This window comes from Peromyscus leucopus, chromosome 14, assembly GCF_004664715.2.
Source record: "Peromyscus leucopus breed LL Stock chromosome 14, UCI_PerLeu_2.1, whole genome shotgun sequence".
NCBI lineage: Eukaryota > Metazoa > Chordata > Mammalia > Rodentia > Cricetidae > Peromyscus > Peromyscus leucopus.
This window is the reverse complement of record NC_051075.1, coordinates 67,044,604-67,072,095: the sequence shown is the minus strand read 5'-3', so window position 1 is coordinate 67,072,095 and position 27,492 is coordinate 67,044,604. Positions and strand designations below refer to the sequence as shown.

Here is a 27,492-nt window from a genome sequence, read left to right as displayed (position 1 = left end):
TTCTACTCAAGATTCTTGAACAAGTGATAAATAAGATGTTGAACAATATGAAAGTAGTTAAATTATGCCTTATCCATACAGTAGACTAGTTTGAAGGCAATAAAAACTATATTCCTGTGGCTGGTGGATGGCTCAGTTGGTAAAGGTCCTTGCTGTCAAGTCTAACAACCTGAGTTCGAGGCCTAGGACCCCCATGGTGGAAGAGAGAACTGCTGCCCACAGGTTGTCCACTGACCCATGTGTGCACTGTGGCTGCACCCTCCCCGCCCAAATGTAATTAGGGACTGGAGAGATGACCCAGTGGTTAAGAGCACTGGCTGTTCTGCTCTTCCAGAGGTCCTTTGTTCAATTCCCAGCAACCACATGGTGGCTCACAACCATTTATAATGGAATCTGATGTCCTCTTCTGGGGTACGGATGTACATGCAGACAGAGCACTCATACATAAAACACTTACATAAATAAATGTAATTAAGTATTCTTTTTTTTTTTTTTTTTTTTTTTTTTTTTTTAAAAACATCAATTTATCTTTATTGCCAAGATTTATAACAAATTATTTAAAAGTAAAGGCCAATTTTTAGTCCCCATTTAGTTACTTCCTCCATTTCACTCTAAGCATACTAAAGTTGAATATGTGAAAATACCTGTTAATGTTCAACATTATTTTTAATATATTTGATTTACGATGTGAAAATTAAACACTCAGTTGGTACATCAATTGTCAAGCAGCTTATTTTTATAATTCAGAAATAAGTTACCAGGACAGTCAAAAGACAAAATTTAAATTCAGGGACAGTCCATGTTTATCACCTAAAAATCTTGATTGACCAAAATTTAAAATCAAACAGCCTTGATTCCATAATACTTTCTTCAAAGAAATTTAATGTATGGTTTTTGAGAAATACTTTCAAAGATACCTACATTGCCGGCATTACCATCTGATTGATACTTTTATACTATCTTCTGGCATTACATCTGATGATACTTTCAATCATAATTATGAAGTCAGGTATCTAATATTTATATGGTCAAAGTTCACTTATATATAAGCCAAGTGGGCTCACCCTTCCCCAGTTTTTGAAACTCTGATGTGTTGATTTTGGTTTATCCTCAATATAAAATTTCTATGACACTTTTAACATACCACAAAATTGATGACACTTTCAGGGCAAAGCAGAACTGGACAGTCCTTCAGTGCTGCAGCACTGAACTAACTGCTCTGTTATGCTGCCTGGCTGAACACTGACATTCTTTAGTTACAGGTGTAAAGACATCTACCTACATGAGTTTAAAAATTGATCTGCACAAAAGAAATTTAAAAAAAAAATTATATACAACAAATTGGTTTTTAAAAATACAAAAATAACATCTGTCACTTCTGTCATGCTGACAACCTGACATATATACGCATGCATGAAAAGTTCCAACTCGGTCATCTGAACAGCTGTGCTCTAATATGATGAAGAAACTGCCACTATGTTTTCACACTGACAGAAGGTGTATTCAAAATATCTCATATACTAAATACTGCAATAGTCTCTGCACGTATAAATGCTGGTTATAATAGTTTTTGCTTCAATTAAAAGGGTCTTAAGCTAACATTAAGTGCACTAAAATTCGTACAGTCCAGAAATCTATGACCTTACAAGAAAGAAATCCAAAGCGTACAACTATAAAAAGCAAGGAACATTTACTGCCATGCAAGACTTTAAACTGAAAACTGCAAGGAAATGCAATTTAAAACAGCAAGCTCAAATATATGTAACACTCAAAAGGGTCAGCAGCGAGTTCTACCAACAATAGACTTAAAAAAGAAAATACATTCTCTTTGCTGGTATAAATCGTATCTTCAAATCTTAGAACAAGCCATCTGTCCTCTAGCTTAAGAGATTAGCTCTTTTACAGTTGTTTTAATGAAATCTTTCCTCTCAGTTAAATCATAAGCAGGATAATTTTCATATACCTCTTTGCAAATCTGCTTCATTGTGACTTCCTCCAAGTTAGCATCAGCCAGTAATTTCTTCACTGTTTCCTTTAACTCTTCATCTGTAGGTGGTTTTTTCAATTTTTTAATTAATGGTTCATCATCAGAACTATCTTCAGATTCAGACTCTTTTTTGGAACTGTTTTGATTCTTCTTGGTGGTGCTGCTATGTGCCTTCTTAACATTAGCACTTTTTACAGACTTTTTACTTTTAGCAGCAGCTTTCTGTTTTGCTTTTTCTTTTTTAGATGTCTTTTTTGGTGGTTGCTCCTCTTCACTTTCTTTCTCTTCATCTTCTGAAGACTCTTCTTTATTTTTCTTCTCATCTTCATCACTACTAGATTCATCTGACAGAATTTCAGGACATTTGGTTTGCTTTGACTTCCTTGTTGTTCCAGAACTGTTCCGTTCCTTTTTACCACCTTTGCTTGAGGATTTTTTGGGTTTTGGCAATGGTTTGCCGGAAGGCTTTGGATGCATCAAGAAATTCAAGATCCTCTTCACTAGTTTGCTGTTCACGCCTGATCTCTCTAAATCGAGAACCTCACAGATGCTCTTTAGCATTGCATTCCTAAACTTTTTCAGCATTTCTTCCTTCTTTTTATACTGGGTACTGCCCTTTTCAAATGGAAAGCCACTGAACTGACCCACATTCTTCTTTAATGAGGATACTGTGCCTGGTCTGTTGTAAAGCAGTTTGTGTAGATTTCTAAGTTCATCTGTTTTTTTCTTACTCAGAAAGAAATGTATCCTTTCAATTTCACATAGTTTCTGACCCTTCCCTTGTTCAATTGTAAATGGCTCTCTTTGTAAGGAAGACACTTGCATTGTCAATCTCTCTACTTTCTTCTTTTCTCTCTTGCCTTCCACAATGAGGCTCTTTTAAACTTCCTGCCGGATGACGAAGTGTTCTGAAGGCACACCGCGAAAATCCAGCTACACTCGCATCGAAACCCTGGCAGATACTTTTTCTTCCTCCTCGTCCTCGTCGTCGTCCTCTTCCTCCTCCTCGTCCTCCTCACTCTCGTCCCTGGCGCCCGGCATTTCGGGCTCCTTCTCGGACGCGGGCTGCGCCGGGGCGTCCTCTCCCTCTGCAGCGGGGGCCGCCGCCGACATGCTGGGGGCCGCGGGTGCGCACGACGAGGCCGCCGCTGAGGAGTGGGAAGGCGCGCGGGCCGAGGTTCTCGCGCCGCCGCGCGCTCAGCTCCGCTCCTCAGAATCAACAAGAATTTCAAAATCAATTAAGTATTCTTTAAGGGCTGGAGAGATGGCTCGGTGGTTAAGAGTGCTTGCTGTTCTTCCAGAGGACCCAGGTTCAATTCCCAGCACCCACGAAAGAAAAAAAAAAAAAGAAAGGAAAAATTATATTCTTTAAGAGTAATTGTATTGTGAAGTGTGTAAAAGCAGTGGGAAGGTTCAGCGCTATGACTGTTAAAAGGATGTGTGCCTGTGCCTGTATCCAGAAGTAGGTATCTGAAAGTAGTGGGACTTTGCGTTCCCTCCCATCTTCATTTACTTTGCTCTAGCAGACGCCCTCGTAACATATTGTCAGTTTTACTTTATGTGGGTGGGTGTTTTGCCTCCATGTATGTCTGTGCACCGTGTGTGTGCAGTGCCCATGGAGGCCAGAAGAAGTTGTCAGATCCTCTGGGACTGGAGTTACAGATGACTGTGAGCTCTACCATATAGGAGCTGGGAATCAAATTCATGTCCTCTGGAAGAGCAGTGCTCTTGACCGCTGAGCCATCTCTCCAGCACCCCCCCCACCCCCCATTAATTTGTCCTTTGGAACTGAAGAGTCTGTTCCCATCATGGCCGCCTATGGCCATGATGTTCTTTATCTCCTAATTGCTCTCTCACTTCCTGGCCTCATCATGGCCGCCTATGGCCATAAGCTTCTAGCTCTGCTAGTGAAGTTGCTCTGCATGTAATTCCATGGTAATTCCTCCTTTCTGCAACCCTTTCCTTCTATCATTATCACACTGGGGGTTTCAGTCTACTCACGTCGCTACTCGAGATGCTGTCACAGTGTTCGGACCCTGCAGGATTTAGGAGAACTTGTGTGTTTGAGAAAAGATTTCCCTGAATTGGGATTCCCAGCAGTGGAGCAGTGATAGAGGTACAAGGCAAACAGAAGGCATCTGGACAGTGGAGGAAGCAAGGAGGCGGGGGAGCCCGGCTTGCCTGGCTCTCTTGGAGCTGACAAGGTGTGGCATCTCTCCCCTATCCTTTCCACACGACATTTTATTTTGCAGGACTTCACATACATAGCAACGGTTGGAAGTTTTGTACTCATGTACTCCTCCAACATTCTGCCTCTGATACCCCTCAGGCTTGCTTCCTTGCTGTCTGTCCATCAGCCCTTCGGAAGTTTTGATACATTTCAAACCAGCCACAGCCAGTACACTGTCTTCTAAGTGTGCATGTTAGTGACTAGGACTCAGTAGTTTTTAGGGTTTCCCTTTGGTTTCACATTTACGTGCAGTTCATCTCTAGTCTTGCACGTTGATGAACACCTGCGCCCGTGTAACCATGACCCTGTGACACCCACACATTTCTCCATGCTCCTCTCCAGGTAGCTCACACCCCATGGGTCCAGCAGCATTTGCTTCTGCCATGATTCCCATCCCGTTAGTCTTGTCTGCCTAGAATGTTGTAAGTAGAATTACACAGCGTGCACTCTCCTGTGCCTGCCTTTTTTCACTCAGTGTGGTATTTCTGAAATTCAGCGTGTGGCATTTGTCGAAGTTTGTCTCATGTATTATTTATTTCGTTTTATGGCGTTACTGCTGCTTGTTAAGAGTTCGTCTGTTGATGGCCACCTGGACTCTTTCCAGTCTTTAGCTGCTGAGAATATTTGAGTTCAAGTCTTTGTGTAGACATATGGTTTGTTTTCTCTTGGGCAAATACCTCGGACTAGAACGCCAGGTCACAGGGTGTGTGTGTGTTTAGATTTTGAAGGTCCTGCCACACCTTTCCCCAACATGAGCCCTCATCACTTTTCCATTCCCACCAGCAACAGATCGGAGTACTGCTGACCGCATCTGTGCTGTGCATCTTGACAGCTTCGGCTACCAGGTGTGGGGTGTGCCCCAGGCTGGTTTTATATGGGCATTTCCTGGAGGCCTACTGGTACTGAGTATTTCGTGCCTTTTTGGTTCTGTGTCTCCTTGTGTGAGATGCCGGTTCAGTCTCTTGCCCTGGTTTTAGTTGGGTCATTTGATGACGGTTGTACACAGTTTTGTCAGTCTCTGCCTGCATGTTCTGTAAAACACTTTAGAGCCCAGAAACCTCTTTTACTTTAGAGTAGAAAAGAACCAAATACAATGTCCTTTGACTCACTTAAAAAGAAAGAATCTTAGCCGGGCGTGGTGGCGCACGCCTTTAATCCCAGCACTCGGGAGGCAGAGCCAGCGGATCTCTGTGAGTTCGAGCCAGCTGGCTACCAAGTGAGCTCCAGGAAAGCGCAAAGCACACAGAGAAACCCTGTCTCGAAAAAAAAAAAAAAAAAAAAAAAAAAAAAAAAAAAAAAAAAAAAAAAAAAAGAAAGAATCTTAGACCTCATGCTGCCCTCTGAAGCAGCAGGGTATAGCACAGCATTGGGAAGGGGGACTGATTGGCCTGGCAGACAAGTGCTCTGGGTTCCTGGTGTCACTTAGGAGTGGTGTGAAAGGGGATGACACGCCCAGCCTTACCTGTCACATAAGGCTGTGATAAGCAAGTGATATAATGTGTGTGACAGACCCTCACAAAGCTTCAGAGAAATACATAGTCGTAAGATCTAGAAGGCACAGTCTTAAATCCATAGAGGTGTTATCAGCAGGCTGAAGACCAGGGAGAAGTCAAGCCAGGCAGAGTAAGGCTGATGGTTGATCTCTTGGGGCTCTTAGTCTGTTCAAGGTGAATGCGTAAGAAGAATTAGGTCTCAGGACGTTCAGTTGTACACAGGGATCAGGACACACATTTTGTCTCATCTGCTTGTTCTCTTTCTAATCAGGTACAAGAGGAAAGGAGACTCCTGCCTGGGCATTAATCCTAAGAAACAGTGCATATCTTGGGAAGGGGCTTCTGCAGCTAAGAAGCATTCACACAAGCACCTGGAGCGTTATTTTACCAAGAAGAGTGTGGGATTAATGCGCACTGAGGGGATTGCTGTGTGTAGTAACCCTGAGCCCCCTTCCTCTGAGACAGTCACATTTATCCCCGTGAAGGACTCCGATGATGTGGCTACCCCTGTTGCAACATGGCTGAATCCTCTGGGGATTTATGATAAGTCAACTACACAGTGGTTACAAGGACAGGGTCCACCAGAGCAAGAATCAAAGCAGCCAGACTCACAGCAGGACAGGGAGAGTGCTGTTCTCAAGGCCAAAGTGGAGGAGTTTAACAGAAAGGTGCGGGAGAATCCTCGGGATACTCAGCTGTGGATGGCATTTGTAGCTTTCCAGGTAAGTGTCACTGGCCTGGTTCTCTTACTTTGAAATGGCAATTCTGATTTTACTCTGTAGCATCCATCCATCCATCCATCCATCCATCCATCCATCCATCCATCCATCTGGTAGTACTGGGCATTGAACTCAGGATCTTGCATATGCAAGCATTCTACCACTGATCTCCCAAGCTCTTCTTTGTTTCATTTTGAGCTAAGGTCTAAGTTGCCCAGGCTGGCCTTGAACTTGCCATCCTCCTGCCTCTGCCACCAAAGTAGTTGGGATTATAGGCGTGCACCACTACATACACTTGGTCCTGTCCTGTAGCACTTTGAACTGCTCTGAAAGAGCCTGGGCCTGGTTTCTTGTTGGTTGTAACCTTTGACCTGAGCTTGCTCAAAGTCCAGTGAGGAAGCCCAACCCTCTGAGAAGTACATGCATAGTGTACATACATACCTACCTACCTACCTACCTACATACATACATACATACATAGAGTAGGAATGCTGTGTAGTTGTCTGGGAATGGAGTAAAACTTGAATAGAATGTTTCTTTTTTTTTTTTTAGTAGGGGTTGGGGTGTGGGCTGTGGTTGGAGGGGTTGGGGATGAATGTAGGGGTGAGTGGCTGTAGGGTTGATGCTGGGATGGAACCCAGGGCCTCACATGCTAGATAAGCACCGTATCCCTGATTGGGATCTCAGCTCAGGAGTGCAATTTTGAGAGAAGTGGCTGAGGACAAGGCATCCCTGAAGTGCAGAGTACACACAGCGAGGGCTGCTCAGGGTCACCTCCCTAGAGGCGGGTGCTCCTGCCTGGCGTGCACAGCTAGCTGCGTCTTGGTCATTAGTTTCGTTCTTGAGTAGTTAATAGATTGTGACTGTTTGATTGGTAAGATTTGTTCTGCCCTGTTCATGCACTGTGCTAGTTATTGATGTATAAATCCGTGTTAAGAACCACACAGACGGCTCAGTGGTTAAGAGCACTAGCTGCATAATCGTGAGGACCAGAATTCAGATCTAAGTACCCATAGAACAAGCAAGACATCTGTGTATACCTGTGACTCATTTCTAAGGGGTGTTTGTGTGTGTTGTGTGTATATGTGTCTGTCTGTCTGTCTGTCTGTCTGCAGAGAAAAGAGGTTTGCTGGAGAGATTCTGCCTCAGGAATAAGGCTGAGTGTGATAGAGGAGGACAGCTGATGCCCTCTTCTGGTCAACAGTTATACACAGGCATGTGTGCCTACATACATAACATAGGAACACACTTGCACAAATAAATAGTAATAAGTGACTCTTTTTATTTTTATTTTTTGGTTTATTGAGACAGGGTTTTTCTCTGTGTAGTTTTGGTGCCTGTCCTCGATCTCACTCTGTAGACCAGGCTGGCCTTGAACTCAAACCTCTTGTCGTAAGAGGTTTATCAATAAAATCTCACTAGTAGCTCGATTTGAAAGCCGGGAGTCCCCCGGGAGTCATGCTAGCTGAGCACTGTGGAACTGAGGAGCACACGCGTGTAGTTTGTGTTAGTAAGCTGTTGTTCTTGTTGTTGAGGACGAAGTCATGAGGGGCCCTGGCCTGTATGCCCTTGAGGAAGGAGAGCAGGAGAAGCACCGGAAGTCCCTGAAGCTCCTGCTGGAGAAGAAGCTGGCCGTGCTGGAGCGGGCCATCGAGAGCAACCCAAGCAGCGTGGACCTGAAGCTTGCCAAGCTGCAGCTGTGCGCCGAGTTCTGGGAGCCCAGTGCGCTGGCCAAGGAGTGGCAGAAGCTCCTCTTTCTGCACCCCAACAACACGGGCCTGTGGCAGCGCTACCTCTCCTTCTGCCAGAGTCAGTTCGGCACCTTTTCTGTGTCCAAACTCCACGGTCTGTACGGCAAGTGCCTGAGTACCTTGTCTGCTGTCAAGGACGGTAGCATCTTATCCCACCCTGTGCTGCCAGGCACGGAGGAGGCCATGTTTGGTAAGGAGATAAACAGAAGTGCTTGTGTGGGAGGGCTTTGCTTTTGTTTGGCTTTATGCTTATTTTAGAAAGGTCTGAATCGTCAGAGCAAGTTTTTTATTTCAAGCATTACCACTCTGCCTAATTATAACAGAGTGGGTAGGTAGGGTGCTACAGCCCATCCAGTTCACTGGGTGGGTGGGTAGGTAGGGTGCTACAGCCTGTCCAGCTCACAGGGTACATGATTAGTTAGGTAGGGGCTAGAGCCTGTCCAGCTCACAGGGTGGGTGGGTAGGGATGTCTGTCGGCTTACAGGGTCGGTGGGGGGGTAGCATGTTAGAACTAGCAGAGTTAGAAAAAGATGACTGGACACCTTTTCTATTTATTCACCAAGTAAACTTATTCCAGTCTTAATTGCTTTGGCTGCCAGTGGTCTTACCTGTTGAGACCCCCGGTTATAGGGTACCTGGCTGTACATGAGTACTTACTACATACAAGTAAGTGACTGGAATTAAACGTTAGTGTTTTCGGTGTGTCCCTCAGTGATCTTGGCAGTTGTGAGGTACAGCAGGCAGCATCTTATGTAGTATGTGGAGCTTCACTCTTCAGCTTGGGTTCTGGATTTATCCTTTATTGTGACAGTGTGCAGAGTCTGATCTGGAACAGCGTGCACATTTCTGAACCTGTTTGAGCTTGTTCCTTATCAGGAACAGTAGGCTAACACTTGCTTTACGAGACCATTGTGACCATGAAGTGAGATAACGTGTGATGTACCTGCATATGACAAGCATTTATTTCATTGAACCTTTGTTATTAAGAATTAATTAGGGGGCTGGAGAGATGGCTCAGGGGTTTAGGGAACTTGCTGGTCTTCCAGGGGACCTGAGTTCAATTCCCAGCACCCACATGGCAAGCTCATAACTGCCTGTAACTCCACTTTCTGGTTCTGATACCCTCACACAGACATATTTGCAATGTGCATGAAATAAAAATAAATTATATTTTAAAAAAGAATTATCATTAACATCTAGAGACACAGATGTATTGATTGCTCTAAAAATAATAAGCATTTCCCACACTGACAGAGAGTCTTGTATTTGGGGCTAGAAGGTACAGTTCCATGCATCCATGATACCCTAGGTTTAATCCTTAACACCAAGACTAAATAAACGACAGGGACTTTCCTTTTGAAAAGTGTCTCATTTGATATTCTTCATGATATGCTTACATAGCTTAAAGCTACTTTAGATGAGCTGAACGTTCAAGTGTGGCACTGTGGCCTGTTCACTCTTGGCTGAACATATGGTGAATGAATGGTGAATAATGCCACCTAGTGGTGGACTGAGTTCAGCTCTTTGCCATTGCTCTTGTAACAGTGAGCTCTGAGGACTGGAGAGCTAACATTCAGGCCTGCCTTTTAGCTTATTTTAGAATACATATATATATTCTATATATATATATAGTTTTATTGTTAATATTTGTGTTTTGTGTAGTTTTGTATAAAAAATAGAAAAACTACACTTTGATTATAGTATGTTATTAGTCCTTTTCTTTGTTTATTTAAAAAAATTTTAAGCTGGGCATAGTGGCACACACCTTTAGTCCTAGCACTGGGGAGGCAGAGGCAGGAGGACCTCTTGAGTTTGGAGCCAGCCTGGTCTACAGAGTGAGTCTGAGGACAGCAGGGGTTACACAGAGAAACCTTGTCTCAAAAACAAAAAAACAAAAAAAAATAGGCTTTTGAGGTTTCTTTTTATTTGTGTGTGTGTCTGTGTGTCTGCACATGTGAACAGGTACCCGAGGAAGCCAGCATAGGGTGCTGGATCCCCTGGAAGTGGTAGTCATCTAACATGGGTGCCAGAACTGAACTCAGGTCCTCCGGAAGAGCAGCAGGTGCTCTTAACTGTCGCACCGCCCGTCCAGCCTGTTAGCCCTTAGAAATCAGGACACTGACGACACCGTGGAGGGGTTGAGTTGTGTTTTGAGAAATGACGTTTTCTCCTCCCCCTTTTGCTCCTGTGCGCAGCCCTCTTCCTTCAGCAGTGCCACTTCCTACGGCAGGCCGGCCACGCAGAGAAGGTCATCTCTTTGTTCCAGGCCATGGTTGACTTCACCTTCTTCAAGCCCGACAGTGTGAAGGAGCTGCCCACCAAAGTACAGGTAGGGCACACTCTGCCTCTCCCAGAAATCCTCCAGTGACCAAGGAGAGTCCCTCCACGACAGCAGCGGGATGTGCTGGTCAGATAAATGGGGACCCCCGCCCCCAGGTACCAAGTCCACGGAGAGGCTCGCTTCCTCCCTACCACCCCTGTTCGAGCACAGCCTTGTCGCCACAGTTTCGCCACCCCGAGCCGCGTGTCACTTTCTGTGTCTTGTCTGGGTTGTGTTGCTACCTCTTCATTGCCTAAAATCTCTACTTGAACTCTGAACAAATGGGCGTCTGGTCAGCAGTCCTCATCAAGAAGGGGTTCATCTTTAGTTAGGTGACCAGACATTTCCAGTGCTCACTCCATGTGGGAACGTAACCCAGTGTAAGAGCTATGCGGCTGTGAAAAACAACCCCTTCTCTCTGTCCGCTCTCTGCTTTGGGAAAGGGGTGTGGGCAGGCGGTGAGAGCATCTGGACTCAAGGTGAGCCCTGGGAAGAATTTTTGAGAAGGTCTCATGTGAACTGCCAGTGCAGACCATTTTTTATCGTGGTGCTACCTTTAGACAAAGTTGGGTTAAAGAATTATACCTGGCGGTGGTGCAGTGGTGGCGCACGCTTTTAATCCCAGCATTCAGGAGGCAGAGGCAGGGGGATCTCTGTGAGTTTGAGGCCAGCCTGGGCTACAGAGTGAGTTCCAGGAAAGACGCAAAGCTACACAGAGAAACCCTGTCTCGAAAACAAACAAACAAACAAACAAACAAAAGAATTATGCCTGTTAATACCTAGTACAACTAACTTTTAATTAGTCTTTATATAAAGCAATTGAAAAGTGTGCTGTGATGCTTTAATTCTGTGCTGTGCTTCAGCAGTGCTCTGGGTGCTATGGTGAGGCGGAATCCCCTGTCCTCCCCTCTCTGAGGCTCTGATCTGGGATGAGAGCAGTTTCTGCTCATGATGGCAGGGTTTCAAGGACCCCTGCTCTGCTGTGTTCAAGCCCCCAGCCATGCCTTGGAGGTGTTGAGTCGCAGCAGCACAGTGCCCTAAGCATCTGCATGCAGCTCAAGTCGAGCAGCCTAGTCAGCAGGGTTGCACATTTCCCCTCTAGCCGGGAGATGCCATCACCATAAATGTACTAGGATAAGACAGAACAGGGAGAGCCTGGGACACTGATCTCTTCCAGTAGAATAAACAAGCTTATTATAAACACACATCACACTCTTAAAAGATCAGCCTTTGCTTGCATACATGGTTTATTTATTTCTTGCTGTACTGGGAATTGAACCCAGGCCTTTACACTTGGTAGGCATTGAGTTTTTGTTTGTTTTGTTTTTAATGACTGTTTCAAAAGCCAGTCTGTAGTCTTCCCAGCCCATTTCCTGTGGGTGACTGACACTCACTTTGCTCTCCAAGGCTGGTGTCAGCACTCTGCCCTGTGACCCTCATGGGGGGTCCCCTCAAGGCATGTCTGCAACTGCTGGCCTATGATGTGTTCCTCACAAACTTGCTTGACCTCCAAAGGTTCCTTGAGAAAGTTTTCAGTAGAGTAGATTCTTGGCTGCCTAAAGTGCTGTTGCTAGTCGATAACAAGATCAGGAACAGGAGGAGTCCCTGCTCAGTGTCCGTTCATTCTGTTCCTGGGGATGCTGCCTGCCTGTAAGGTGCTTTGCACACTTCAGAATCATGTCTGATGACAGCAGGAGCCAGCCTCCAAACGCAGATGGCTGTGTGCCGCAGCTACCGCCCTCCACACACCTGTGCCTAAGGCATATACTGAGTTCGACTGTGTGCTGAGCTAGATGATAGGATTAGGGGTGAGAGGAGCCCGCCCGCCCGCAGTGGTCAGACTGCACCGGCGGGGTCAGGCGGGGTCAGAACTGGGGAACGCTTTCCTGCTCACTGCAGACCTTGTCACCAGACCTTGACCAGCCTTTCATAACCTGATCTTAGAAGCCCCTGAGTCCAGCCCACACTTGAGAGCCATATACCAAGGGTAGAGTAATGGGGCCCATCTCAGAGGCTGCCTGCTGAAATGATTGCTTTTTCTGCTTTGCTGTGCATATGGACTGACTAAACATTGGAGGTATGATGTTTTAGGGGTCCTGTGCTCCCCACATAGCCACCTGTGCCTATCTGGCCTGATGACTCGGGAGTCTCGCTTGTGGTTGGCCTAACTTCTGTTATTTAAACTTGAACAGGTGGAGTTCTTTGAACCCTTCTGGGACAGCGGAGAGCCCCGTGTTGGGGAGAAGGGAGCCCGAGGCTGGCGGGCATGGATGCATCAGCAGGAGCGTGGCGGCTGGGTGCTTGTCAACCCAGGTGAGTGCTTCCAGGAAGTTAGGGGCTTGCCTTCTCTTCTGGGGTTAGGTTCCCCTTCATGATGGTTTCTCTGTAGAAGCTGCTTAACTGAGGCGGCTTAAGAGCACTGTACAAGCATCGGAATGTCAGAAGGACGTAACCGACCCCGTGGACTGCTGGAGCGCCCAGCTCCCATTCCCAGCGTGCAGCACTCTGAGCATCTGAGGCCGGAGGCTTCCAGAAGAAGGGCTTTTCCAGGCTGCTCTTGAAGTAGCTGGAGTGTTGCTAGCCCCCTACTTCCTGCTCTTCTGGGTGTAGATTTAAGGAAGTCTTTTCGCAGTGCTCAGATAACCAATTCTTGCCTCTTTAGGAACCCTGAAAAACAGTATGAACTACCGCGTGCATAGTTGTCCTTCTGTCTGACGCCGAAGTGCTTCCTAGGTTTAGACTTCTAAAGAGCCAGCCAGGAGGAATCCAAGGGGACCACTGGTTCCCAGTCTCCTAGCCAGTTTCAATAACAGGAATGGGGCGGGGCTCAGTGGAGAAGAAGGTGCTTAATCAGAAGCCAGGTAGAGCTGGGCAAGACGGCACGCATTGGGGACCTCGTTTTCCACTTAAATTATTAGGACTTTCTTTGATTTTTAGTTCTGAAGTACTTGTAGGTGTGCATGAAACTGAAAGAGTGTTTGTGCCCCCTGTGTCCAGAGGGCACTCAGATTTTACCAGTCTGCATTTCTGTGTGTGTTTACATGTGTGTATGTGTGTATGTGTATGTGTGCATACATATTCATGTATATGTGTGTATACATGTGTGGTGTATGTGTGTGTGTGTATGTGTATACATGTGTGTATATATCTCTGTGTGTGTCTGTGTAGATATGTGTGTGTATATGTGTGTCTGTACACATGTTCATGTATATGTGTGTGTACATGTGTGGTATATGTGTGTGTGTATATTTCTGTGTGTGTGTGTAGCTATGTGTATGTGTGTATATGTGTATCTGTGCACACATGTCTATGTATATTTGTGTATACATGTGTGGTATATGTCTGTGTATCTGTGCTTGTGTGTGTGTGTGTGTGTGTGTGTGTGTGTGCATATATGTGTATGTGTCCCAGGCAGTTTTGTCACTTGGTTAGCTTTGTGCAGTCTCCCTCACAGTCATGACACAGAACTATTTCAACATTTCAGGGCTTTGTTTATTGTGCCACTGTTATAGCTACATCATCCTTACCCATAGCTACTCAGCACATGGATCTGTTCTGATACATACTATAAATGGAATCATTATTTGTGCGTGTGCGCGTGTGTGTGCGCGTATTAGATGTATGTGTGTGTGTGTCGGTGTGTATGGGTGGTGCTGGCTTAGGCATGCACATGTGTGGAGGTCCTCTGTTGCTTCTCACCTTATTTTAAGAGACAGTTGGCCGCTGGATCTGCAGCATCCCCCTTTGTCTGGACTTGCCGTCTCCTCCTCTTTCCCCCGACCCCATCGATAGGTTATGGGTGCACACTGCCATCCTGAGTGCTGTGATCACAGGCAGCGAGCACTTCACCCACAGAGCCGTCTCCCCAGCTGCCATACAACTTGAAAAAAAAAGAGTTGCAAAGTAAAATGTAAGATTTACCATGGTAACGGTTCTTAAAAATGCAGTTCAGGGTGTTAAGTGTATTTGCATGGTGCATAGCTGTTCCTGGCGGCCATCTCTAGAACTCTTCACTGTTTTCCAGCTGAACTGGTCTCGGTTATCATCATCCCCTCCCGGAATCCTCTCCTCCCCTGGCAGCTACAGTTCTATAGCGAGTATCAGTTGCTGACTTCAGGAACCTCCCGAAAGAGGAGTCACATGTGTGTCCCTGTGCAGCTGGCTGCTTCTACTTCTTGTAGTGTGTTTGGGAGTCATCTGGGTCATAGCATGTGCCAGAATCTCCTTCCATTTGAAGTTTGTATTATAATCCCCTGTGTGTGCGCGTGTGTGCCCGCCACATTTTGCTTATCCATTCTTCCTCGGATGGATGCTTGGGCGCATCTTTGGTGGTTCTTAGTGGTGCTGCTGTGAGCACGCGTGTCCCGTGACTGACTCCACTTCCAGTCCTTTAAGGTATACATTCAGAAGTGGAATTGCCCAGTCCTGTGACAGCGTTTTAATTCTTTGAGCTGCTGTCTTGTCTTTTACAGCTGCTAGCACCATTTGAGGTTCTTATCACCAGGTCCAGGTTCTCCATATCTGTATCATCACTTGTTTTCTCTGTCCAGAGGGGACTTTGTTTAGCTCAAGTCCCTGGGGCCTGTTCATGTTATGCTGAGCATGAGTCTGTGATGTAGAGAAGCCACAGTTTGTGTTCTTCCCTTAAGAGATCGAGGGAGGCCATTGTTTTTGGCTGTGATGAATAGGGCTGCCTTGAGCACAGATGCTGAGGTCTTATTTGCTTGCATTTGTGTGCGGGTGCATGGGCCTCAGTTTTCACCTTTCTGCAGTTGTGGTGGGAGCCTGTTTGTTAGTTTATAAGATGGAGCCAAACTCTTTCTGGATGTGGTCACTCCATTTTCCTAAGCCTTAAAAGTACTGGGCTTTGCAGGCAACTGAGGCTTCTTTAGTACTACATGTTCAGACTTAGGAAACAAAGTGAAATACATTGTTGGACACCCTAAACTTAGTTTTTAAATCAAACTATAGTGATAAATCATAATGAAAAATATAAGGCCATTGGCTAAGCATCAGATGGGTTAACCAGTGCAGTCATTAAATGCCATTTGTTCAAAATAATTACCTCTAGCTAGCTATTCTTAAAGTGCATTAAAATGACGTGGGATTAAGAATTCAGTGAGTCACATGTAGGTGGTGGCAGCATTGGCACAGACAGTGTTTTTGTCATCTCAGGAAGTTCTGTTGGGCAGTGATGTTCTAGAATCCATTCTCAGGTTGTTGTTTTTTTTTTTTTTTTTCTGTGAAAGCATTGAAAACATCACTGTTCCATCCTTTATCTGCTTGTTTTTTTCTGGGACTCTTCCCTGAGTCCTTGAGCCAGGGAGGCAGCGTGGTTGGTCAGTCTGTGTGCCAGGTCAGTCTGTGTGCCACATGCCCAAGGTAGTTGGCACAGAAGACCCGTGGTGATGGTGGGTGTATTTCCTGCTTCAGTGAACTAGATGTTTCCTTCTTATCTAGATGAGGATGAGGAGGAGCCAGAAGAGGATGACCAGGAGATAAAAGATAAGACTCTTCCCAAGTGGCAGATCTGGCTTGCTGTTGAACGTTCTCGAGACCAGAGGCACTGGCGGCCCTGGCGCCCAGATAAGACCAAGAAGCAAACGGAGGAAGACTGTGAGGACCCTGAGAGACAGGCATGTACCCTTCACTACAGCAGAAAGTGTTCCCTCCCTCCCTGCCTCCCTCCCTCCCTCTGTTTATTTGTGCATGGTAGCCAGAAGAGGGCATCCTCTCCTATTATTCTCCATCTATTCCTTTGAGGCAGGGTCTCTCCTGAACCCAGGGTTCTCAGATTTCTAGGCTAGGCTGGAAGCCATCAAATCCCAGTGACATTATGTCTCCGCCCTTCTGGGATCTGGGCTTTTAGGAGTGTGCAAGGCTCCTGTCTTGTTAAGTAGATGTTCAAGACCTGAACTCTGATCTCATGGTTTTGAACCACTGAGCCATCTCTCCGGCCCCCAGGGTATGTGCTTTCTCTCGGCAGATGGGGAAGGAGCTAGTGCTAATACTTCACTTACGTCAGGAAATGATCTGGTACTTGCTGCTCTGGGTAGGGGCTGGCATCTCTGGAGATTTTAAATAAAGGGAGATGTGCTATTTTGTTTGTTTGTTTATTTATTGTTATGTTCTGTTGAGAGTCTGTAGTCCAAACTGGTCTTGAATTTTGATCCTTCTGCCTTTAGACTCCTGAGTGCTAGGATTACAGGGATGTGCCAACACTCCTGGCTAAGAAGTGCTGTTTTGAAGCCTGGAATTGATCCAGTTTTTACAAGATACCAGCTCATTGTTTGGCGATGTGTATGAGGCTCTTGTGACCCTTCCTGCAAGTGAGGTGCCTTGAGGGGGTGGGTGCCTCTTGCTCACTGCTGGTCCCCTGTGTCTACAGGCTGTCCTCTGTCTAGTGCTCAGGTAGTGAGAGCTAGTGGATGCTGGAGAGCTCCCTGATGCCGGAGCATGCAGGCCTCGGTGCTGGCAGCATTTGAGGTGGTGGTGCAAGGATGGAGTTAGGACCCAGAGCGAGGGTGGACCAGAAGAAGCAGCCTCTGGTGAAACCTCAGCAGGCCTGTGGCGGGGAGCAGAGAGCCTGGGAGCCCTCAGCCCCTTGCCGGTTGAGCTATGGAATGTTTAAAGGGAGGGTCCTTTTGGTGCGTGAGGATTTCCTAGAGTTCATAGTCAGCTGATTTCTAGAGCAGACTGAGCAACTTCCTGTCATTTTGCATTTTCTCTGTTGAAGCCCTAGGGAGAAAAGCTTTCTGATGAGTCGATGGTTCAGTCCATTGAATCCTGGGCAGTCCAGTGTTATTGTTCTTGTACCTGACTTCTTCTACCACGTGGCAAAGAAGCCAGTCAGTGTGAAAGTGCCTGAGATAGATAGGGCCGTGTCCTTGGCTGTGGGTTTTGAAGTGATGTATGAAGTCACCGTGAACACTCACAGCTAGCATCAGGCTCGTGATTGCTCTTTCCACGGTCCATTGCTTCTGCCGTCTCCTTCTTACCGTGTACCCGTTTATCTGTCTCTGAGCAGTTTTCATTTTTTGAAGCAAACTTCTCAAAAGAAACTACAAATAGTAAGTCTCCCACCCTAAAGTCAGAGGGCTCTGTAATTGTTATCTGCCAGATAGCTAGTGTGGTTTGCTTCCGAAGTCTAGATTTTCTGAGTCCAGCAGGCTGCTTTGGTAACTGTTGGCTTCAGCCTATTGGTCTTTTCCTTTTTCCCATGGTTTGCACGAGTTCTCAATGGCCCCTCCAGACTGCAGCTCTGTTCCTCAGCCCCTCACGCTGCCTGGGCTCCAGGCTGCAGCTCTGTTCTTCAGCTGCTCACGGTGCCTGGGGAGCCCCTTGATTCTTTGTGTTTTGTAGAAGACCTAGCTGCTGTCTATTAAAGCTTACTTTACTCTGACTGATGGGGACTAGGAGCCAGGCCACCGTGACAGCTCCCGGTCTCACTGCTGCGTCTCCTCTCGCTTGCAGGTGCTGTTTGATGATATTGGACAATCTCTGATCAGACTTTCCAGCCCGGCTCTTCAGTTCCAGCTCATCGAGGCCTTTCTGCAGTTCTTGGGCGTGCCTTCCGGCTTCCTGCCTCCAGCCTCCTGTCTTTACCTGGCCATGGACGAGAGCAGCATCTTTGACAGTGAACTTTATGATGAGAAGCCCTTGACTTACTTCAACCCTTCGTTTTCGGGCATTAGCTGTGTTGGCTACATGGAGCAGCTGGGCTGTCCTCGCTGGACCAAAGGCCACAGCCGAGAGGGCGAGGAGTTTGTCCGCAACGTCTTCCACATTGTGCTGCCTTTGTTCTCAGGCAAGCACAAGTCTCAGCTCTGCCTGTCCTGGTTGCGGTATGAGGTTGCCAAGGTAACCAGCTGCCTCCTCCCTCATTTCATGTCATGTCTCACGGGATCGCGGGGGCTCCAGAAGCCCCTGAGTGCCACTGTCACAGAACTTCCTCCTTTAGTGGCTCTTGCAGATGCCTCAGATGTGAAGGAGCATCAGGAGACAGGCCAGTGCTTAGTGGCCAGAGCTGTCTGTGGTCTGCGATTATCCAGGCACTTAGTGCTAAGAGCCAGCGTCAGCCTAAGCTCGGTTAGAGGATCTGGGGCGTCTTAGGACAGGAAAATAAGCTGCTTATCCTAATAGCTGTCGGCGCAGGGCGAGGTCCCATACTCTGCTCTGCCCTCTGCTGGCCAGTATGAGTACTAACTCTTATGGATAATGTGCTCTCAATTCATTTCTAAAACATACCTATCCTTGGATAATTTCATACACAAATACAGTGTATTTGGATCATAGCTACAGAGTCCCCCCGCCCAACTCTTCGAGGAACTCCCGCCCCCACTTTGTGCCTTCTGTTTTTTAATATGTAAGTCCTCAAACTATCTGCGGCTTACACACAGCAGGTTGTATGGGAATTGTGTCTTTGAAAAGTGTCCTTGACTGGATGATTGAGTCATTAGAAACATGGAAGAGAGATGTGAGCTCACAGTGTAGTTCATCATTTTCCACTCAGTGAGCTCTTGCCTTTTGGACAAAAGAGAAATGGGGTCCATTTCTGGAGATGAGCATTTGGAGAGGGTTGGGCCTGTTTGTTGGGGATTCGAGTGAAAACCTGGTCTGTTCATGCTGGCACCCGTGGCCACGTAAACCCTGATTTCATTGCTGGCTCGGGGCTGGTGGCAGCCAGATCTGACAGGAAGTGTGGACTGCTGCCTCCTCAGTGCCTCCTCAGCCTGACAGGACAAGGGAGTGCTTGGGGGACCCAGCGATGTTCTTTTCTTTTTGCTGTAGGTGATTTGGTGTCTACACACTAAAAAGAAGCGACTAAAGTCTCAGGGAAAGAACTGCAAAAAACTAGCCAAGAATCTCCTTAAAGAGCCAGAAAACCGCAACAACTTTTGCCTCTGGAAGCAGTATGCACACCTAGAGTGGTTGCTTGGCAACATAGAGGATGCCAGAAAGGTGTTTGATACAGCACTCAGCATGGCAGGCAGCAGTGAGCTGAAGGACCGTGAACTCTGTGAACTCAGTCTGCTTTATGCCGAGCTGGAGATGGAACTGTCGCCTGACTCGAGAGGAGCCACCACAGGCCGGGCTGTCCATGTGTTAACGCGACTGACCGAGAGCAGTCCCTATGGGCCCTACACTGGGCAGGTCGTGGCCACTCAGGTTCTGAAAGCTCGAAAGGCTTACGAGCACGCCCTGCAGGACTGTCTGGGACAGACTTGTGCCTCTGACCCAGCTACCGCAGAGTCCTTGGACTGCCTGGGTAGCTTGGTCAGATGCTTTATGCTTTTCCAGTATTTGACTGTAGGGATCGACGCTGCTGTGCAGATATATGGACAGGTGTTTGCCAAGCTGAAGGGCTCTGTTCTCCCAGAAGGTCCTGGGCCGGAGGATAGCACCGGCCCTCAGAGTTTGAGCAGTGTTCTCGAAGCTGTTACCCTGATGCATACAAGTCTGCTGCGATTCCACATGAACATTAGTGTGTACCCCCTGGCTCCACTCCGAGAGACGCTCTCAGAGGCTCTCAAGCTATATCCAGGCAATCAGGTTCTCTGGAGGGCATATGTACAGATTCAGAATAAGTCCCACAGTGCTAACAAGACCAGGAGATTCTTCAACATCGTCACCAGGTCTGCCAAACACTTGGAGCCTTGGCTCTTTGCAATTGAAGCCGAGAAGATGAGGAAGAGGCTGGTGGACTCTGTCCAGAGGTAATTACTGGCGGTCTCATGCTGGGTCTCACAGACCTTTATGGGGTGGTTATTGTGTTCTCAGCCCCTTGCCAGGTCTCAGGTCCTGCCACAGCTGCTGCACTGCTCTAGATGCTTCTGCTAACAGACTGGAAAGTGAGTAAGACACTTAGGAATAGCTCCTTCCTCCTTAGAACCACTGGTGACTGTCTTCCTGCCCCAAGTGTGGACCTGCCCTTTATTTCTGGTGTGCCTGAGATGGAATGAGCACTGTGCTGTCAAGCACGGACTCTAGAGGTCAGCTCTGATTCAAGTGTCTGCTCTGCCCCTTGTCTCTGGGTGACTCTGGGCAAGCACTTCATCTCTCGGACAGTTTCCTCTTCTGTCAAGTGGGAATCGTGGAAGAGCTGACCTGCTGGGCTTTCCTCTCAGGTCCAGGGCAGCAAGTGCTTGGCCTGAAGGTGGCACACAGTTCCACAGGAGCTGTGAGCTTCTGGCAGCATTCATGGAGAATGGAGTCATGCTCCACCTGCCTTCCTTTGACTTAGTAAATGGTCATCCTGGAACCGGGAGCTTGGGAGCCATTGTTCCTTCTGGAATATTTGCTGCTGCATCACGTCAATCATAGACATAGGGTTGCTTTTAGTGAGGCTTCCTTTTGCTTGGATTTGGTTTCTTCCATTGATACTTAGTCACTCTGCCTGAATCTAACTCCAAAGACCTTTTTTTCTCTCCCCAGGCAGGACTTGGCATTCTGATCACAGGGTGGGCTTGTGTAGGCTTCCTGGGCAGGCTCAGCATAGTGCAGAAACACAGCCCTGGCCAGTGCCTGGGCTCCAGCCTCACCTGCACAGGCTGTCCGCATGCTCACCCCTGGGGACAGCGCTTCCCCAAAAACTGATAGAGGTGCTGCTGACCTCAGTCATTGCTGGAGTATGTCTTCCTCCGTGATGTTGGGGACAGAACCCATCTCGGAATGACCTGAGTTCTTTCCTTGCAGAGTAGGTGGTAGAGAGGTCCACGCCACCATCCCGGAGACCGGCCTGACGCATCGGATCAGGGCCCTGTTTGAAAATGCAATTCGGAGCGACAAGGGCAGCCAGTGCCCCCTACTGTGGAGGATGTATTTGAATTTTTTGGTAAGAAAATATTTTTTGACTCTCTGTTTTTGTTTTGTTGAAGCCCTGTGTCCAAATTTATAAGTAGAAAAACCTGCAGTTGTTGGTAGCCACCGCCTGGGAAGGAGAGCCTTATTTTCAGCCCTTGATTTGGCATTGTTCTAGTGCCTTCTGTAGGGCTGGATTTGTGGATAGGTATTGTTTAAATCTGGTTTTGTCGTGGGATATCTTGTTCACTCTGTCTATGGTGATTGAGAGTTTTGCTGGGTATATTAATCTGGACTGGCATCCGCGGTCTCTTAGTGTCTGCAGCACATCTGTGCAGGCCCCTCTGGCCTTCAGAGTCTCCATTGAAGTCGGGTGTTACTCTGACGGGTCTGCCTTTCTGTGGGACTTGGTCTTTTTCCTCTGTGCTCCAGCACAAGCACTTTACCGCGGACTGTGTCCCCAGTGCTTCCAGCCAGTCTCTAGAGCCAGGAGCCCAAGTCTAGGACCGACGAGGGTTTATGCCGAAATGGTGCTTGTGGTGCATCCTGATTGGACTGCCCAGCAGCCTGGCGCAGGCAGCAGGAAAACCTGGCTTTAGTCAGACCCCTGCCCGACTTCCCCGTCCCCGTCAGTCTTCCTGAGCAGAGGAAAGAGCTTTAGAGTGGACGGATACTTGTGTATTCGCCAGCTCCACGTCCCAAGTGTCCAGATGTATGCAGGGAAGGTCAGATGACAGAACTCTTCTGAGACCGCAGTGAGCCAGGTTTGCCTGGGTTGTGTGCAGAAAACTGCTGTGGACTTGAAAAGTCTGGACCCGGAAGGAATCTCTACCTTTGATGAGGTGGTGTTAAAACCAAGGACTAGTTAGAGCATGTCTTTGTCTGGCAGTTCCTGAGGCAGCTGGGTAGGCTCCTAGCACTTTGTTAATTAATTACAGTTTAAAAAAAAATGAATGAAAGCTCAGTTACACGTGCGGTCAGCAAGTGTCTGGGGAGGATGGGAGAGACGGCCGTGAAAGGCCATCGGAGTGGCTTGCCTGCTTGTGTCCTGCGGCCTCTGGACGGTGTGCAACATGCTGGCATGCTTTCTTTTCCCGGCAGAAATTCTGAGGACGTTAAAGCTTGCTGTGGGTTGGCTCTAGGAAGAAGAGTCAGACAAACAGCAGCCGAGCTTTCCCACTTAGTCCTACTTAGGTTGCACTTTGGCAGATGGCAGACCGAGTTTGAGGGGACGTTCCAGCTGTTACTCTGTGCACATCAGCACTTTGAGCTGAGCTGGTGGCGGTGTTGAGAAAGTGACAGTTTCCTCTAAGACTCTGATTGTGTTCCTTCTCAGTAGCGAAGGACATCTAAGGAGATAAGCAGTCAGCCATTATGTGACCGCTGTGCACAGTGCAGGAAGTCTCGCTGTGTAAAAGGAGCTGTGGCAGTTCCGGGTTGTCCCCGTTAGGTCTTTACCTCCCATGTAGTGTGCGGTTCATCTCTGACTGCTCACAGATCCCGGGCCATTTGGAAAGGCTTTCATTTTCAGGGCTGGTGGGAGAGGAAGCCTCTGCTCAGCTTTCCTCCCCTCCTGAGCCTCGGTGTCACCTCAGGAAGTCACACAGGAAGTGCTAGAGAGAGGTGAAGCTTACATTCGGGGAGGGTGATGTCAGTTTTTATAAATTGTCTTTTAATTTTCTGAGATGTTGTGTCCCCATCAGAAGGCGGCACACATCAGTTGGGAACAGAGATGCCCAAGCAGGTGATTATTAAACTGTAGTTACTGCATCTAGAAATGGAGAGTGACAGCCCTTGTTCCTATTGCCCTGGCTGGCCTTTGGAGAGAAGACTGTGCCTGGCTCAGGGCTGACTTAGGCACTTGTTCACTGTATGCATCACATGGTGCCTGTGAGTCTTGGTTCCTGGGGTAGAAGGCGAAGCCTCTGTATAGGATCTCCTTCCCTCCCTCCAGGAGGGATCCGATACCCAGAGACAGGGATAGTGTGACCAAGCCAGGGCCATTTATTTTTCCCACCTACAGTATTTCTAAAGAGAAATTGCCCACTGACAAGCCGACTGAGCAAGGACATGGGAGACGCACACCTCAAATCTGCCTCCTTAGAATGGGGACTGGGGGTATTTCATGCGGTAAAGAAATGGGAGCATGCTGCATGGGAAGGGCCATGCATTTTCTTCACATGTGGCAGTCAGACCTCACAGTTCTCCCTTGGATACTGTTCTCAAAATGGGGAAGTGTGGCCTGAGGGCTGGAGTGTTTTCAACCTCCTGATGTCCAAGGTCACACTGACATGTGAAGAGCCGCGGCCTTATCAAAAATGGCCTTCAAGTCCCTGAACAGTAACCCAGGCAACCATTATCATCATGATGCATCAGAGCTGCTATCTGTGGCTGTACTAGCAGGAGACTGAGCCCACAGTCAGCTGTGGGACTTAGAGAACTGGGGATTTAAAGCCAACTGAAAGCAGGTAGCTGGTGTGACGAGACAGGCCAGCTGTATCTGTGGCAGATCATTATTAAAGCTGGGTTCCTGACCTCCCAGAGCCTTGGAGACCAAGTTTCTTATTTGATGGCAGCGTTTCTGAGAAGGACTCTTCCATCCTCAAAAGATGCTTTTGAGCGGCTGAACATCCACATTTGCAATTGTTAGCCCTTCTTTTAGTGAATGCCTAGCACGTGATTGTGCTCACTAGTCAAGGACCTGGCGTTGTAGCAGCTCCCTTCTCTTCTGGTAGCTGTACTTCCTTTGCCTTTGCACAGAGGCCGTTAGTGCTCTGAGATGTTCCTGGTCTGCCTGGTAGGACATGGTTTCCTAGTCACAGTACCACGGGGTAACAGGGAGCTCTGGGAAGGAGGGAGTGGCCCTAGCATGTTTCAGCCCTGACGGAAATGTGCAAGGACTCGGTGGACATGAAGAAGGTAGGGTCGGAAGAGGCAGGTAGCTTCCAGGAGAAACTGCTCTAAGAGGGGCAGGTGTACTCAATGCCTTAGACTGTGACATCGTGGAGGGAACACGTCACCTCTAGGCTCTCACCTGGCGTTGGGTCCTGCCACACCTGATACAGGAAGGTGGCAGCTTCCTGAGGTGACTTTGGAAGGATGCCAGAGAGCAGTTCTTAGTGAGGCTAGCGTCCTTGTACCTGGGCGTACTGGGGTCCAGGGTTAGCCGTGCATGGCTGAGAGAGTGCAGTAACAGTTTTGTTCTTCCACTTAGTCAGTACTTAAGAGAGGACATTGAAGTGTGTTGACTTGGGAGGAAGGAGGCACATTAACTCTTTGGGGACAAATTCAGAGGCTCATCCTCAGAGCAGGAGTCTTCTGAGCCACACATATGACCAGGGGAGTCAGACCATGGGAATCAAACTTGAAAAAAAGAGAAAGGATGGCCGAGGCTGAAGAAATAAATGGCTTAGTGGTTAAGGGCACTTGCTGCTCTTCCAGAGGACCTGGGTTCCATTTCTAGAAAATCCAGCAGGTGGCTCACATCTGACCCGAACATCTTAGACACACACACACACACACACACACACACACACTCACTCACTCACTCACTCACTCACACACTCCAGAAACATTTGTGTATGTTTTGGATCATGGGTGGCCAGTAGTGGGGTAGTGGTGTGGCCTGGCCTGGCCTGCAAGAGGCCCCCCAGTTCCAGATCTCACAGAGCAGCCTAGGTGGGAGCTGGAGAGGCCACCATCAGACTACCTGTAAGGCAGAATGACCTCTAGGCTCTGACAGAAACTTGTAATAGGCTGTGGGCTAATTAGCCCTTGAATCTTTACTATTTAGTCATGGTTTTAGACAGTCTTTTTACCTAGTGCAGGCTGGTTTAGGATTTGAGCCTCCTGCCGGCCTCCCCGTGTGGATGTGCCGTCATGCTTGTCTTACAAGGCCTTTCAGAGAAATGACGGATCCTCGTTATTTGGTCTCTGAGGGTGATTTTCACAAAATGGCAGATCATTTCCCATGAGCCTCATGGACATGTCTCGTCCCAAGCCTAGGTGTCACTAACACTAGACAGTAGTGCTAAAAGAGACCCAAGGCTTCCGAAAATAAATGTTGAACGACCCAACACAGCAGTGGCCCAAGAGCACTCTCTGGCACCTGGGAATCATCCCACGGGTTGTCAAGATGGTGTCAGCCCCGACACAGGCCGGCTTCTGGTATCTGAGGGCAGGCGCAGACTGTGCGCATTGTAGCCTTAGCCTCCCTGCCTCCATCGCTCACCTAACGATCTCTTCCTAACTCAGGTTTCCTTAGGGAACAAGGAGAGAAGCAAAGGTGTGTTCTACAAGGCACTCCAGAGCTGTCCTTGGGCAAAGGTAAGCTTTAAACACTGTCTCGTCTTCAGCTTCTCAAGGACCTTCCAGCCCACCTCTGCCCAGCAGTGTCAGGGTGTGGCTTTGCCAAAGCCTTTTCCTAGCGACACTGTCCTGAGATGGTGCGCCATGCAGTTAGCACTTTCCCAACATTCTCCCACAATGCCCAGATGCCCATGTCCTACTCAGATGAAGAGGTGTTGGGAAACCAAACTGAGGGTGAACTGTAGCGCTGACCCTGCTGGCCACGTCCGAGGGAGCGCTTCATTCTGCATTTACTGTTTACGGCCGTTTGCCGTTGCCCCTGGACACGCAGAGCTTCCTGAGCTAGGCAAGTCTCCGCAGGCCGGAGGGATGGGACTCACCGGGACCCTCCGTGATCTTGCTCTGTGCTCACGGCCAGTGTTGTCTTTCTCTGCTGCTAGGTGCTGTACATGGATGCCATGGAGTACTTCCCAGACGAGCTGCAGGAGATCCTGGACTTGATGACTGAGAAGGAGCTTCGTGTACGCCTGCCCCTGGAGGAGCTGGACCTACTGCTGGAGGACTAGTGTACACCCGGGGCAGTGCTGGTCTGCTGAACCTCGAGGACAGGGCCCAGGAGAGCCACGGCTGTGCCAGGGCTTTCTTAACCGTCCGGGTGGGGTTTGGACTGTTTTACATATTATATATGTGACCAATGATGTACAGATGGAGTCGTGCCAGTGATAAACCTTTTGTGGTTGTGTGCAGCTTCGTATTCCTTCCCTCAGCCCCTGCTTAGTCAGCACTTGCCTGTCACACTGCATGTGTCCATGATCCTGTCACAGGTCTGGCTGCTTGTGACCTCCCCTTTCCCTGGGCTGGTAAGCAGAGATACATTGTTCTTTATCTTCCACCCAGCAGATGGTTATTTAAACGTCTCCTGTCTTGCTCTGGGGACCAGCAGCATCCACAGGGACCTTTGGGTCTGCGTGGCACTGCTCAGAATCTACCCTCTATTGGAATCCAGGCGCCCATGTGCTCAGTACTGTGGAAACCTCGGGCAGGGCACCAGCACCCTCTGCAGGAAGCTTGCTGGTGACCTTGGAGCAGGCTGAACCATGACCACTGCTGCTCCCAGCTGACCCGAGCTCGCCTTTCTGATCATGAAGGCCATGAGAAGGCAGTCGTTTTTACTGTGGGGGAGCTCCGCAGCACAGCCTTTCCTGTTAGCCTGGCTGAGGAGATGGCTTGTCTGTCTTCACTGCAGGGATGCCTGCCGGGAGTACAGAGCCTCTTCCTGGCTTTTTCAAACAGGGTCTCCTGGAGTCCAGGCTGGCCTTGAACTCTTGCTTCTGCCTTTGCCTCTATTAATACTGTTTATTTTCCCTGTATGTTGGGATTTAGATACAGGACCTTATGCTGTCCTGTGATTGCTTCTCACCCTTCCATGTACATATTTCTTACCCTTGGTCTTCAACACTCCAGCCAGGTGGCATCCTCAGTGCTGAGTTTTGATGCTGTGTAGCTTCTCATAGATATCCATCTCCACACAAATAAATTGCACCCACTCTGCACAGGGCTACCCACGTATAGCCTTTGCTAGACAGAACTCTTCCCCACCCCCATGATGGAACCTGTGAAAAACCTATGGAGGGTTAGCCAGGGTGGGCGTGCTGGTGCAGGCCTTTAATCCTGGCACTCAGGAGGCAAAGTGAGGCAGGGGGATCTCAGAGTTCGAGACCAGCCTGGTCTGGCTACATACACCTTGTCTAAAACAACAAAACAATTCAAAAAAAGCGAGAAGGCTGTCCTGGGTTATCCGAGTAGGCCCAGTCTGGTCATGAGACTCTTGGGAAGTAAAAAAGGAAAATAGGAAGGAACAGACACAGGAAGATGGATGGGAGT

The 27,492-nt window shown here is 48.1% G+C and overlaps 2 protein-coding genes across 3 annotated transcripts in view; one reads left to right on the top strand and one right to left on the bottom strand.

Annotated features, from left to right (window-relative positions):
• Positions 1-26,352, top strand: part of Nrde2 (NRDE-2, necessary for RNA interference, domain containing) — a 40,775-nt gene extending 14,423 nt beyond the window's left edge. Inside the window, exons 5-14 of one of the 2 annotated variants that reach the window (XM_028886630.2) lie at positions 5,982-6,432; positions 7,965-8,370; positions 10,376-10,509; positions 12,693-12,813; positions 15,961-16,136; positions 17,974-18,360; positions 19,291-20,216; positions 21,196-21,334; positions 25,555-25,626; positions 26,049-26,352. In XM_028886630.2, coding sequence (XP_028742463.1) covers positions 5,982-6,432; positions 7,965-8,370; positions 10,376-10,509; positions 12,693-12,813; positions 15,961-16,136; positions 17,974-18,360; positions 19,291-20,216; positions 21,196-21,334; positions 25,555-25,626; positions 26,049-26,174 — 2,938 coding nt within the window. In that variant the 3' untranslated portion in view covers positions 26,175-26,352. Of the gene's footprint in view, positions 1-5,981; positions 6,433-7,964; positions 8,371-10,375; positions 10,510-12,692; positions 12,814-15,960; positions 16,137-17,973; positions 18,361-19,290; positions 20,217-21,195; positions 21,335-25,554; positions 25,627-26,048 lie in introns of those variants that run through there. The other variant, XM_037210777.1, reaches the window with a different exon arrangement.
• On the bottom strand, positions 514-3,201 carry LOC114705019 (protein DEK-like). The gene has a single exon (XM_037210778.1). The coding sequence runs from the start codon at positions 2,810-2,812 to the stop codon at positions 1,883-1,885; it is 930 nt and encodes a 309-aa protein (XP_037066673.1). The 5' UTR covers positions 2,813-3,201; the 3' UTR covers positions 514-1,882.
• Positions 26,353-27,492: the final 1,140 nt, after the last annotated feature.